The 14,595-nt window shown below is 41.6% G+C and overlaps 1 protein-coding gene across 1 annotated transcript in view; it reads left to right on the forward strand.

Moving 5' to 3' along the window:
- Positions 1-7,878: 7,878 nt before the first annotated feature.
- SETDB2 (SET domain bifurcated histone lysine methyltransferase 2) overlaps positions 7,879-14,595 on the forward strand; it is a 64,356-nt gene continuing 57,639 nt past the window's right edge. Inside the window, exons 1-5 of the mRNA XM_070759620.1 lie at positions 7,879-8,118; positions 8,996-9,118; positions 10,127-10,192; positions 11,337-11,418; positions 13,598-14,149. Coding sequence (XP_070615721.1) covers positions 8,112-8,118; positions 8,996-9,118; positions 10,127-10,192; positions 11,337-11,418; positions 13,598-14,149 — 830 coding nt within the window. The 5' untranslated portion in view covers positions 7,879-8,111. The remainder of the gene's footprint in view (positions 8,119-8,995; positions 9,119-10,126; positions 10,193-11,336; positions 11,419-13,597; positions 14,150-14,595) is intronic.

A 14,595-nucleotide genomic window follows, 5' to 3' on the forward strand; every position in this document is an offset into this window, starting at 1 on the left:
CCGGGAACGCGGCTAACCAAGTAATGATTAATTAATGCAATTAATGGTTTGCTTAATCGTGATTTATTGACTAAACCACAGTAGAACTGTGGATAGCAAAGGACGGGTGACTGGGTTCCTACCAACACAGCTGTCAAAACCGAACAAGCTCCATTATGACAACAGAGTATGTTTCTGTTTTAAGTTTAAAGACGTGACAGAATATTGCGTTAGTGAAGAAATATGAACTAAAATAAGTAGCTCGCGCTCAGATACACCCGCACATACTGTAATGCTGTAATGTAAACCGCAGCATTTCGTTTTATTTCTTTGTTCCATTAATTTCCCGTACAAAATCCATTTCTCTCACACAATACTTTATTTGGTTCTAATAGAACTCAGAGCAGTTTTTTCCATGGGAGAGCTCTCCTCATTTTCTACGGAGATTTCTTGTTTCTGTCACACGCTGAATATAAATGGTTTTACTTTTGAGTAAATATCTATAGGAATATTATATGCCATAAAAGAGCAACAGTTTATGAAAAACTGCATTATTAAGTAAAAAAAAACAAGATAGTAGCCTTTGACTTATGACCATAACTGAACCTAAAATTAAGCAGCTCACCATGTGACTGGTTTTACTGCTTATTACCATGTGACTATATTATATATTGAGCCCTTATGAAAGGATCCAAGCAAAATGTTTCTTTTACAATAAGTTTGTTATATTTTCTTCCTACCGAATGTGCTTATTTGGCCTGTGCTGCCTGGAAAAAAAGTCTCAAATAGCTTCAATGTAAGTCAAGCAAAAAATCAGAATCTTATTTTTTTTAAAGTTTTTTTAAATTTTTCTCCACATTAAAAAACATACAAAACATCACATATATCTTCAATATCAATTCATATACATGTATCATCTCATTATATTTAACAATTATAATACCCTATATTGCCTTCCAAATTTTAATTTGTTATTCAGTCTGTTCCCATATTTATTTTCCCCACTCCCCTTTCTATCTCAGGTGGCTATTCCACCTCTGTTACCTACTTTATTAAACCTTCTCTCCCTTTTCTACTACCCTCTCTTCCTCTTTCCTTCTTTTTCTCTTCCTCCCCTTTTACATTCTCTCCTCTCTCTCTCTCTTCCCTACTTCCTCCTACATGTCTACAAACCATCCTATATGGCTACTTTTAGTTCTATTAAGTGACAGACTGGAAAAAAAACCCCACTCAATTTGCTGTATACAGTAGTACCTCTACTTAAGAACTTAATTCGTTCGTGACCAGGTTCTTAAGTAGAAAAGTTTGTAAGTACAGTGATCCCCCGTTTATTGCGTCCCCAACCATTGCGAACAGGGTACTTCGCTATTTTTCAACCCGGAAGTCAAAATACCATCTACGCATGCGTGCCCGTGGGCACGCATGCGTAGATGGCAACCGGGAGATCAGCTGCTGGGCGGCTTCCCTGAGTCTTCCCCCTCTTGCTGGTGTCAGCGAGGAGTTTCCCCACCGCCCACGCAAACTCCTCGCTGCCGCCCGCCCTTCGCCCGCCCACGCCGTTCATTCTCGCCGCTTTCGAGCTGAATCCGGGAGCGAATTCGCTCCTGGATTCAGCTCGAAAGCGGCGAGAATGAACGGCGTGGAAAAGGCGTTCCTTGCCGTTCGTTCTCGCCGCTTTCGAGCTGAATCCGGGAGCGAATTCGCTCCTGGATTCAGCTCGAAAGCGGCGAGAATGAACGGCGTGGAAAAGGCGTTCCTTGCCGTTCGTTCTCGCCGCTTTCGAGCTGAATCCGGGAGCGAATTCGCTCCTGGATTCAGCTCAAAATCGGCGAGAATGAACGGCGTGGAAAAGGCGTTCCTTGCCGTTCGTTCTCGCCGCTTTCGAGCTGAATCCGGGAGCGAATTCGCTCCCGGATTCAGCTCGAAATCGGCGAGAATGAACGGCGTGGAAAAGGCGTTCCTTGCCGTTCGTTCTCGCCGATTTCGAGCTGAATCCAGGAGCGAATTCGCTCCCGGATTCAGCTCGAAAGCGGCGAGAGCCAGTGCCCCCCGGACCCCCAACCTGGGTTTGGGGGGCTGCTAGGAAGCCCTCCATGCCGGCGGCAAACAGCCGCGCCGCCCCCAATCTTCGGCTCCTCGCTAGCGCTGTGGGAATAAAAACACCATCTGCACATGCGCAGAAGGTGTTTTTACTTCCGCATCGCTACTTCGCGAAAACCCGCTCGTTGCGGGGGCTCCTGGAACGGAACCCTCGCAACGAGCGGGGGATCACTGTACACGTAGAAGCAATTTTTCCCATAGGAATCAATGTAAAAGCAAATAATGCATGCAAACCCATTAGGAAAGAAATAAAAGCTTGGAATTTGAGTGGGAGCCCTGTCTTTGTAGGTTTTTTAATTGCTCTACTTGCTCCAAATGTTTCTTTCCAGCCCTAACCAGGTGTTAACAATGTTCCCAGCTCTTACTGGCTTGATAGCTCTTTCATAATAGGAGAGAGTAACTATGTCCACATGGAGAGAGGTAGGCAGCGGGGTACCATAGGGATCAGTCCTAGGGATCAGTACCATAGGGATCAGTGCCATATTACAGACGCCTCCAGGAATATCAACCCTATTGGACACTTTAAAGTCATTGGCAAATAGGCAAACCTTCCCTACCAAACCTTCACCCATGTCACTCGCAAACATATTAAAAAGAATAGGACCCAAAATAGATCCTTGAGAGCAACCTGAATGATAAAAGGAATAGAAATCAATCATATGAGGAAAGATTGCAGGAACTGGGCATGGATAGTCTAGTGAAGAGGAGGGCCAGTGGGGACATGATAGCAGTCTTCAAATACTTTAAATACTTGAAGGGCTGCCATAGTGAGGAGGGGGTCACACTGTTTTCCAAAGCACCAGAGGGCCAGACAAGGAGCAATGGATAGAAGCTGACCAAGGAGAGATTCAACCTAGAAATTGTTCTGCCGGTGTGTCTCAACTGCCCGTAATCACAGGGTAAGTAGTCCAGAAAGACACACACCATATGATAGAAGGAAAACACAAAAGTCAACAGCCCCACCCAACCACAGGTGACCTCATTTATCTCCTGTAATAATCCTTCAGTTGTTGTCTCCTATGCCTCTATCCATGCATGGATGTATCATAAATTCTTGTTCCGAATCCAGGGATGATAAGGATGATTGATCTCCTCCTGGGCTGTCTGCCAAACTCCCCTCTTCCAAGTCACCCCCACCTTCTTCTTCTTCCGAGGAAACTTCACTACCTGCCTCTGTCGGTAATAAAACAGGCCTATGACATGTTGCTGTTTCCCCTGCATCCACCTCCACATTCCTTGGGGCAGGAGCTGGGCCAGAGCCAACCACAACAGAAATAAGAAAAAACTTTCTGACGGTGAGAGTGATTAACCAGTGGAATGGCCTGCCTGTGGAGGTCGTGAGTGCTCCAACACTGGAGACCTTCAAGAAAAGACTGGACTGTCTGTCATATGTCTGGGATGGCATAGGACAGTGATGGCAAACCCATGGCACAGGTGCCACAAGTGGCACACGGAGCCATATCTGCTGCCATGTGAGCTGTTGCCCTAGCTCAGCTCCAATATGCATGCTGGGCAGCAGATTTTGGCTTGCTCAGAGGCTCTGGGAGGGCATTTTTGGCTTCCAGAGAGCCTCTGTGGGGGTGGGGAGGGAAGCCTTTGGAGCCTGGGGAGAGTGAAATACAAGCCTACTGAGCCCACCAGAAGTTGGGAAACATGCTGTTTCCTGCCTCCAGAGGACCTCTGGGAGGTGGGGGAGCTGTTTTCACTCTCCCTGGGCATTGAATTATGGGTGTGGGCACTTGCGCGTGCGCAATAGCACACGCCCACGCTCTTTCAGCACCTGATGGAAAAAAGGTTCGCCATCACTGGTAAAGGGTCTCCTACACTAGCAGGAGGTTGGACTAGAATACCCACAGGGTCCCTTCCAACACAAACTATAAATAATTTTTTTTTTTTTAAAAAAAGGTTTTTTTAAAAGCCCTAACCAGGGGATAAAATAAGATGCTGAAACTGACCAGACTAAGGATGCTATCCAGATGAATATCTGGTAAACAGATTCTTTTCCCTATTCCCCCACCCACAAAAACCCCTAAGGTGCATCAGTTATACTCCAAAAAATACAGTAATTAGTTTCTTAGTCCTCTTAATTTTAAGCCTTATTGTTTCCTCTCCAGGGGCAAATTGCTGCTACCACCGCTACATTGTGCACGCAGCTTCAGTCATCTTGCATGTGTGTCCTAGCATGTTTTTTCTTCTGCACATGCACAGGAGGCAAAATCTCACGAGGGAACCCGCACACAAGAGATATTTCGGTTATTTATTTGCTTCTGCGCATGAGCAAAAAATTGCCGGAATCTCATGTGCGTGTCCTTTCATGAGATTTTGCTTCCTGTGCATGCGCATCCTCCCACCTCTTTGGTCAGTCACAGTTGGTGTTGGCAGGAGATCAGAAGTCGGCTCCTTGGTCCCTCCTTAGGGGTTGGTTCTTTCCCCCCTGCTGTTTAATATCTACATGAAACCACTGGATCAGATCATCTGATGACATGGGGTGAGTCCCCATCAGTATGCTGGCAATACTCAGTTGTACATCTCCACCCTGTGTAACTCAATGAAGCAGTGAATGTGATGTGCTGGTATCTGGAGGCTGCTAAGATTTGGATGGGTGTTAACAGGCTCAAACTCAATCCAGAAAAGATGGAGTGGCTGTGGGTTTTGCCTCCCAAGGACAACTCGAACTGTCCATCCATTACCCTGGGGGAGGGAGCTTTTGTCTCCTCAGAGAGGGTTCACCTTGGTCCACAGCTGAGTTTAGAACACCATATTTGGCTGTAATGAGGGGGACATTTGTACAGGTTTGCCTGGTGCACCAGTTGTGGCCCTATTTGGACAGGGAATCTCTCCTCATAGTCGCTCATGCCCTTATCACCTTGAGGATAGATTACTGAAATGCTTTGAAGAATGTTTGGAGACTATAGCTAGTCCAAAATGCAGCCGCGAGAGCAGTCATGGGCTTACCAAGGTTTGCTCATGTATCTTCAATACTACACAAGCTGCACTGGCTATTGATTGGTCTCCAAACGCAATTTGAAGTGTTGGTCATCACCTATAAAACCCTACATGGCTTAGGACCAGGTTACTTATGGGACTTTCTCCAGTCTCATGTATCCCAGCGACCGGTCAGAGCCCACAGAATCGGCCTTCTCCAGGTCCCATCAGCCAAGCAATGCCTAGGGGAGGGCCTTCTCTATGGCAGCTCCGGCCCTCTGGAACCAACTCCCCCCAGAGGAAGGCTTTAAAAACTCACCTTTGCCGGCAGACTTGGGGCTGTTGAGCTTTAACATCCTGCTTTGGCCATCAGTATGATTGTGATATGAATGAGTGGGGTTGTATAATTTTATACTTGGGGGTTTTTAGATCAGTTTTATAATTGGGATTAGAATTGTTTTTATATTGTTTTTTTATATGTTGTGAGTCACCCTGAGTCTTCGGCAGCATATAATTCAAACAAACAAATAAATAAATAAAATAAACAAACAAATAAATAATCCACCTTGACCTCTACTGGCGGGAGGGAATTTTCTATTTTCACAGTGTTTAATGTGCCCAGTGCCCTATGAGCGATTTCATTCAAAAGTAAGGGCTAGGTTTTATAATGTCACTATCCTCTTCTCCATCAGCCAGGTGAATAACAATAGGCATGGATCTGAATTTATTCAGTTGTAGCTATAAAGTGACTGAGAGGAGGTTTTTTGGTGACACTGAGATAAATAAGATTTAATTTTGAAAGTTCAGAAAGAAAAAGAGAGGGGGCAACTGATAGACTGTAATTCAGAAGCTATAAAGGAAAGTAATGCTTTTAGAAATTGTGTAACTATTTTTTTTACTACCTTAGTAGACTGGGCGGTGGGGTGGGGGTTATAAAAGATTCTCCAAGGCAATGAATTTACCACTCAGTATCAGTGGCTAGGGTGCAGGAGGAGGGCTGCTATTACCTTCAAGTCTTGTTGCAGGTTTCATACATGGTCAGAAACTGTGAAGTTATGAGTTTGCTTTATCCAGTGCAACTCATTCTGTTGTGAATGTCAATCCTGGTTCGCAGTAATCATGTGCATTATGTGAAGCCAGTTTCTTTTTGAGAAACAGGGGGAAGCCAAGTATAATAGGAACACAGCCATTCTGGTCTCTCCTTGTCATCTGACCACAATGCAGCCCCCCCCCCCCATTGCATAGTGAGTGTGATGCTTTCTTCCTTTTTCTTTCAGCATAAAGCAAAAATAGTTGATAAATGCTACTGACCTCACGTTCTTTGCATATGCTTTTTAAAGGCACTGATTGGCTGGTGTCTTTGTACTGAACTTTTAATCGCACATTGTAGAAAGCAAAAATGAATGAAATATTTTGGGGAATACTGAAAGAAGCAGAATATATTTCCCCAGCGGGAGAAATTGAGAAACATGCTCTTAAAGACACATTTCTTAATAGCCCACAACATATGCTCATTAAGAAATCCTGGATCAACCTATTCACAAAATACCTTCAGTTTCTTAACTCTATTCATTAAGAAAAGTGGAAACAACACCTGTCCATTTAGAAAGGCAGGCTAGAGGCAATAGAAACAGGATAAATTACTGTACACATGCCTGATAGTGTTAGGACTAAGGAAGTTATAATTAAGGCCCATCCAGAGCCTTTGCAAAACAAGTAAAATCAATCAAATAATAAACACACACAAAGTGAGTCCTCTGAGAGGGGCTGCATATAAATCAAATAAATAAATAAATAGCCTCCAGATTGCAAAATGCTTTACAAAAAACCACTATAAAAGCCCATGTAAAGCCAGATCAACTGGTCAGCTGCCCCAGAACTGCACAGTGTGATTCTGCTGATCAATAAATAATCAGCCTCCATGTTATTTCCAGCGTCTTTCTCCCAGCTTGGAACTGAACCAGATGGATTTTTCTTCCAACAATATCTAATTGCGATTGTATTTTGCTATGCTACAATTATGAGGTGCCATTTGTACCCATTGTAGCTCTTGTGTAATTCATATCTGGGTAAGTTGTGATCTGTTTTTGGCTAGGCCAGATTTGGAAAATTTTACATCGCAACAGAGATAGGCTGCTTTATACAGTATCTCTTAGCTTCCATTTGCTGTCCATACGGGTTTTTTTTGCAATTCTGGTATTAAACCTCTACTGTACTTTGGTTTCCCCCAAATTTTTCTGCCACCCAATGTGTTTGCATCCTATATCTGATTTGATTCCTAAACAATTCACAGTCGTGCTACTTCAACATTCAGCAGGAGCTATACCATAAACCAAGAGGGAAAACCCTTGTATTTGAAGTGCTAAAACATGCCTCGCAGCATTAAAAGATTTTAATGCATTTTTTGTCTGAAGACGCAGACCCAGTCCCCGCTCAAACGGCGTCACTTTACGGCAGTGTTTCCCAACCTTGGCAACTTGAAGATATCTGGACTTCAACTCCCAGAATTCCCCAGCCAGCATTCGCTTGCTGTGGAATTCTGGGAGTTGAAGTCCAGATATCTTCAAGTTGCCAAGGTTGGGAAACACTGCTTTACGGGATCGCTTCCAATCGACGGCCTGTGGCCTCCCGCTATAGAAAGGCTGAGCCCGCTCACACACGGCCTCCTATTGTAACTGCTGGGGTAGTTCTAAAAGAAGCCAATACTTATTGTGAGCCGCCTCTTTCACCTGCAATAAAGCGGACACTGATCGAACCTATCGCGGAGCTTTTAAAATGTCTTTCCCTTCATTTCCGAGACGTGCTCGTCATTTCCGACATGAGGGGGCGTCGTCGTGAAGGCCTCTCGTCAGGTTTTGGTTGGCCGCATTTTTCCTTTGACCCGCAGTTCCTGTACACTGGCTCGTCCGCTGGGGCAGACGACTGACTTAGCGGGAGGAACGTTTTCCTTCACCCCCGTCACTCCCGCCCCGGCTTTTTGTCTTTTGGCTGCCGTTGACGTGGAGCTCCGGGTGCTGCAGGCTTTGTTGTTTTGCGCGGCTGAACAGAGTCCTGCCGGTGGGGTGTTTGCGGGCAAGGTCTGGGCCATTCAAGGAAAAGCCGACGCAATGAAAGGTAGCGAGGGGCGAGAACCGGGACCGAGGGAGGGTTGCTGTAAGGTAGTGTTTCCCAACCTTGGCAACTTGGAGATATTTGGACTTTAACTCCCAGAATTTCCCAGCCAGCGAATGCTGCCTGGGGAATTCTGGGAGTTGAAGTCCAGATATCTTCAAGTTGCCAAGGTTGGGAAACACTGCTGGAAGGTGAAAGGCCCTACGCTGGAGACGCTGCCTTTGGAACTGAATTTATTTATTTATTATAAACGTTTCCTTTAATATAGTATATACTGTACATCATCACTCAATATATTTTGGCCACCGATTAGCAAACAGACATAATATCCAAGACACGGATGCATTTTAGTCACAGAAAAGGACATGATTTTAAAGCATGATTTTATGCCATATTTAACACACGTTGCATATCTTCTCTTAAAACCATTGTACGTCATTTCCCTCCCCAGGTAAATTCCATAATTTTACATATTCTTTGAAAAAGTATCTTGTATTGTATTGAATTTTTCACCGAGTGGGATTTTTTTTGGTGGGGGGGGGGGGTAGTATTCCGTGTAGGAGAAATCATTTCTTTGCACTATATGTATTGTACACTCTTCTTTTTAAGTCTATGCCATATTTATGTAGTACAGTGTTTCCCAACCTTGGCAACTTGAAGATATTTGGACTTCAACTTTCAAAATTCCCCAGCCAGCGAATGCTGGCTGGGGGATTCTGGGAGTTGAAGTCCAGATATCTTCAGGTTGCCAAGGTTGGGAAACACTGATGTAGTACACATTAATAGATATCTATGCTAATCCATTCTGGGAAGTGAGGTGGGGTTAGGATGTTGACCGTCACCCAAAATGTAAAACAAAACTTTTTTTGTTTGTTCATAGTTGACGCCAAAAGGCTCTGGAAGCACATGGAAAAAAATAAAGTTGACAATATATTTGAGTGTATGCACGAGGCACTGTTGTCTTTGCAACAGAAGATCAAAGATGGAACTGCAACAAGTGAAGGTTAGACATGTTTGTAAATTGTCATCCCTAAATTGAGAAATTAGTAAAACAAAACTCATACTCAGTTTTGCAGGTATAATTAGTAATATTAAGTAACCTGTCCTATGCAGACAAGTTAACCTTGCAGTAATTTGTAACGGTAGGGTTAGAACTGGATACAATAGCCATACAGAAATTACAGCTGAATTTAGTAAGCAAATCTTATTTCAACTACATTGGTACTTTGGTACTGGACTGCTTTGAAATTCATCAAATTTGGTACTCAACCCATTTTGACACAAAAATTTGTCCCAGTACTCATTGTTTGGCACTCAATGCACAACTTGGTGTTGACTGCCTTGTGACCTTATGGGAATAATTTGTTTGGCACTTCTCTTTGAAGAGAGATATCAGCTTAAGTGTGGAACCAATTAGATGAAATTGAGCATGCATCCCTTTATTCAGGATATTTAATCAGGTTCTATTTGATCTTTATATTTATTTGTTTATATGCTTACTGTCAGAATTGACTCAAGTCATTGCAGTTTTCTTGGCTATTGCTATTTCTGCTTTCATAGGGTGGAGAAATAGTGACTGGCCCAAAGTTACCCAGCTGGCTTCATGCCTAAGGCACAATCTCCTGATTATGTTTTGGGCCTTGGGCCTTAACAGCTACATCAAACTGGCTCTCTTGGTCTTTCATAGGAATGTTTTAATTTAGATTCTGCAGTGAGCAAATTTGTCAACTTTGGCAGCTCCTTGCAGTTCTGTGATAATAATAAGTAGGAGAAAAAATATAACTGCACATATGGAGCTTCTTTGTTCCAAAATATGTACCTGTATTTGATACTAAATATGTAACAGACTATAAGTGGTTGGGAATCACACTTGTCTCAAAATGTATGGAGGTCTTCATTTAAGAAATATCAAATATCAACTTAAAAAACCATTTTACTGTTTATTAACATCTACATCATTTTAAAATGCTATATTCCAGTGCAAGTTTTCTGTTTTTGTTATTTTAAACAGAATGCAATCAAGCTCTGGCACTTGTGATTCGGCTGGGTATGACTGACCTCTTGCCCCTGGTACATGGTATGAAAATTTTCATTGCTTTGCTATAACAGATGATGACATTTTTTATTTCTATAGGCATTAGTCTCTTACCTATCCAGAAGGAAAAGCCTGATGAATTACTTTTCCTCACACATTGGCTCTTGCCTGATTTTTCTATAAGGAAATTGAGCCTGATTCTTATTGTCTACTCTTCACACTGGATTTTCCATTCCAGCAGATTCAATATTTGGGTACTTAGGGTTTTAATTTTTTACAAAACAAAAACCTGCTATAGTCATATTTTATGAGGGACCCAAATTCAAATTTCATGGTAACAGATCAAAAGCTTTCCAGTAAGCATTTTGGGAAAGATGAAGCCAATCAATTTAGTATTCACTATCTCCAGTATCAAGGCGTGTAATTTCCCTGAATTGAGTCAGAATAATATATTGTCCAGTTCATTGTTACCAAGCCCTTCCAGATATTTTAGTGGAGATGGCTTTTATATGTGAAGCAGTTGCTTTTCCAATGATACATGTTTGTCTGTGGGTTTACTAATCGACAGACTTCTGTTAGTAGAATATTATGGAGTCAAATTCTTGCTGGTTTACCTCTTTTAACACTTATTGTTGTTTTACTAGAAGCTGTCTTTATCCATTGTTCATCACTTAAACGGGATAAAGAGTGTTCCTACTGGTGCATCAAATATAAGACGAATGTGTTGCATCTATTTTGTCCCTAAGCTTGACGTCTAAAAGTACTGAAAAGAAATTCAGCGCAAACTCTGCCCTTCAGCTAGGTAAAACCACCAGACTCCATTCTGTGCAAATGTTTTTATGGAGTTGGAGTGGGGACATCAAGGTTTACTCTCATCCCCAAGTTTTTACAGTAACAGTTTTATTCTGCATGTTTCCTCCAGCTTTTTATAAGCGTGATAGTGACAGGTTAATTTATGTGCATTGGAAGTTGCCTGTATATTTCATGAACTCGGAGGTGAGGAAGAAAAAGTGAATTCCTCTTATTATATCAAAATAATAAATTAACATTTAAAATACTTTTTGCCTGATTAATGTTTTTATATTTGCATTAACATTAATTTTAACAATGCAAAATTGTGATAAATCTAAATTGTAAATTTAAATGTATACTTAAAGTTTTTATGTTCTTTTTCCTGTTGTTCAAGAAGATAAGCATATGTGCAATCTGGATTTATCTCTGTCTGCTCCAGGGAAAATTACAGAAGATGCTGGAGATGATTTTTCTTTGTAAGTAAGACTCTATAACTACATAAATTGTCTTTTTGCTGTTTTTATATCTTAGAAGTTCATTGAAACTTCATTTGGAAAGTAAACACTAAACAGATTAGAGCACATCAGTCAAAACGACTGTTCTGAATATGAATTTTAGCCTTTCCTATTATTTCTCTATCATTTTGTCTATTTTTGATCTTATTTTATCTTCTCTCTTTAGTTTGTTTTCAGTTTCTGCCCTCCTCTCCCGCACTTCTCCAATTCATCTTCCTGGTCACTGCCTGCATTCCTAACCCTTTTTCTGATTGCCCTGTCTTTTTCTAGAAATTGAAATGCCCTTTGAATGGCAAATGCACAGTTCTTTTGGATGCTAAGGCTGCACAGCTAAACATTGCTGAACATTTTATGACCAATGGTGGAGGAATTTGCCTTGAATCTTTAGAAGCAAGTCTGTGTTGCCCAATCAGCATATGTCTCTGTGTCACTGTCTGTGGCGATTCTCAGTCATCCTGCTAGAACCAATGCAGTTTCTTGGATGAGAAACGAAAAATCTTCTTTTTCCTCAAGGAAAAAGCAGTCCAGTTGTCTTTTAAAACAGCACGTTTGTGATCTCCATGGCATTGTTTCTCAGCCAATGGCTATGTGTGTCACTGATGTGAGGCACATCTTCCTTCCCCAACCCAGGAAAAGAGCCCAAAACAAAGAAAAGTGGGGAGGTGTGCAGAGTTCCTGGTCTCAGAATTGGCGTAATCAGGGACTGCACAGGCTTAACTTCCAGAATATGTTTTTTCACAGTAGTTACCTCTCTCGTTATTTGGATGAGTTTTAAACAGTTGCTTTTAGGCAAAATATGTTCCTACATCAGCAGGCGCTATATAGTTCTCAGATTTCTGGATAAATAGGCTATTCCCCTATTTAGCCAGGTAGTTGTTGAACTCAGGTTAGCTATTGCTCATTAATTCACCAACATCAATAATAATAACATTGCAGTTTTAATGTGCTTAAAACTTAGTATTGATAATGTGTCTTCAGAGAGGGGCGGCATACAAATCTAATAAATAAATAATAAATAAGTGTGACAAGAGAATCCTTATAAATATATTTTGTATCCTTAGAAAAGATTGGTGGGTTTTTTTCAGTGTTTTTTCAGGCGTGCACTAACTGTACAAGGATGGAAACCCTGTGCAGAATCTGCAGACCTGCAGGGCATATTCGTGCAATCTAATGCACGTAAGTCCATGAAAGTTATGCTCGGTGCTGGGACATAAGCCCGCACAAATTACAGTAACTGCATAAGTCACAATTATGACAGTAACTTTAGATTTCCCATTCAATTCTTTTGACTGCTCTGATGAAAACAATGATTAGGACTCTGATTTAGTTCCTTTCGTGTTCCATGAAATAGTGGAACATTTCTGAAGTTTGCATATTATTTCCAGGGGTGAAATGCTCCCACTTCGCTCGTGTCTGTCAGTCATCAGAGAGCCAGTCATGAAGGCAGCACGAGGCTCCGTCCACCTGAGCAGACACCACCATTTGGGTTCTTTTAGAGAAAACTTAGTGGAATTTAACAATATGAAAGGCCATTGCTGTATAGATTAACAGAAAATTGTAGAAGTACAGTTTATTATTATTCGATTAAGATCATTGGGTTGCTTTCTTAATGCAAATAACTGATGGTGAAAGCTGTCAGAATAATAAATAACCAGCACCTCTGTCCATATTTTAGTCTACCTAAAGCTGAATCCAGCATAGACTCTCTAAGGCAGGGATGTCAAACTCGCATCGTCACAGCGGGATCACATGACGTACCTGTATTAAGACTTTTCCCCCTCCGCCAAAACTGGGCAGGTGTGGGGCCAGCACGTGACACATCCAGTCCACTGACTGTAAGTTTGATAGCCCTGCTCTAAGGGGTTCAACTAATACAATAGCTATTTGCCACTCTTTTTTCCCCCTGTTGATTCCCAACAGAATTCCTTTGCACTGAGATTATATACCAGCCTAGGCAGTTGTCACACACATTCCTCTTTGCTGTGAGGGCAGGATTTTTAAATAAGGATGCATGCATCAAACATGGAGACATTGAATTAGCAGTTTCACTGAACAATATTTTGTTTGAGCAAATCCTAACATCTTACTGATTGCTTGACACTTTTTTTTTAATTTTAACATGTATGGCTATAAATGGCAGGCTGGAAGTCGATGAGGGAATCTATTTAAGAGCTGAAGGAGACTCTGCTGAGACATCTTCCAAGTTCTACCAGGATCATGTGTGTTCTAAGAAATGTCTTTCCAAAAGACCATGGGATTCCTACAAAGGGGAAAACCCTCTGAAGTTGCCAATGCTGTGTCACTTCCAGAGATGGCATGCCAAAGCAGACTCTGGCTCAAAATCACATGATGTGCTATACAAAGCTCCTTGTGGAAAGAGCTTGAGAAATTTCAAAGACGTACAGAATTACTTATTTCAAACAGAATGCAGCTTTTTATTTTTAGATCACTTTTCTTTCAATACCTATGTGCAGATATTCAGAAGCAGTTCTAGTCCCCAGGCATTTGTTAATGATCCAGATATCAGCCAAGGGGCAGAGACTGTACCAGTGTCATTCTGTAATGATATCGACCACGATCGGTTGCCTTGCTTTAAATACCGGAAGACCTCTTTGCCCCATGGATACTTCTTGAACAACTTCTCCAGCAATTTTCTTGACTCCTGCAACTGTACTGATGGCTGCATTGACAGGTGAATGATTATCCATTTTTAAGCAGCATTTTGAATACAGTTTTTATTTTAAGTATGTTTGATGAAATAATGGGGTGATTTGCCACAGTATCTTTAATGCCTTGTTAATGGTAACAGGCATCTACAGGATTTGAGATCAAACACTTGATTATTTTTATTTACAAAATATGCAGAACCTTGAAAGGTCCTATTTAAAGGGGAAAGGTCAGCTTGCAATGTAATTTGTTGAAAGCCTTAGTTTTTAAACTTAAGGAAATATCTTCCCTGGAATATCCTGTGTTATTGCTCTTCACTTGCATGTGAAATGGTAGAGCATTAAGATGATTCTGTGAAATTACATAAATGTGGAAATATGGCCATCAATGGAGAAGTCCATCAAAATTCCAAATAAAGTTAACCAAGGAAAGCACTTAATATATTTGCTTTCTCTGAAAATATTATCACAC

The sequence above is a fragment of the Erythrolamprus reginae genome, chromosome 1 (assembly GCF_031021105.1).
Source record: "Erythrolamprus reginae isolate rEryReg1 chromosome 1, rEryReg1.hap1, whole genome shotgun sequence".
NCBI lineage: Eukaryota > Metazoa > Chordata > Lepidosauria > Squamata > Dipsadidae > Erythrolamprus > Erythrolamprus reginae.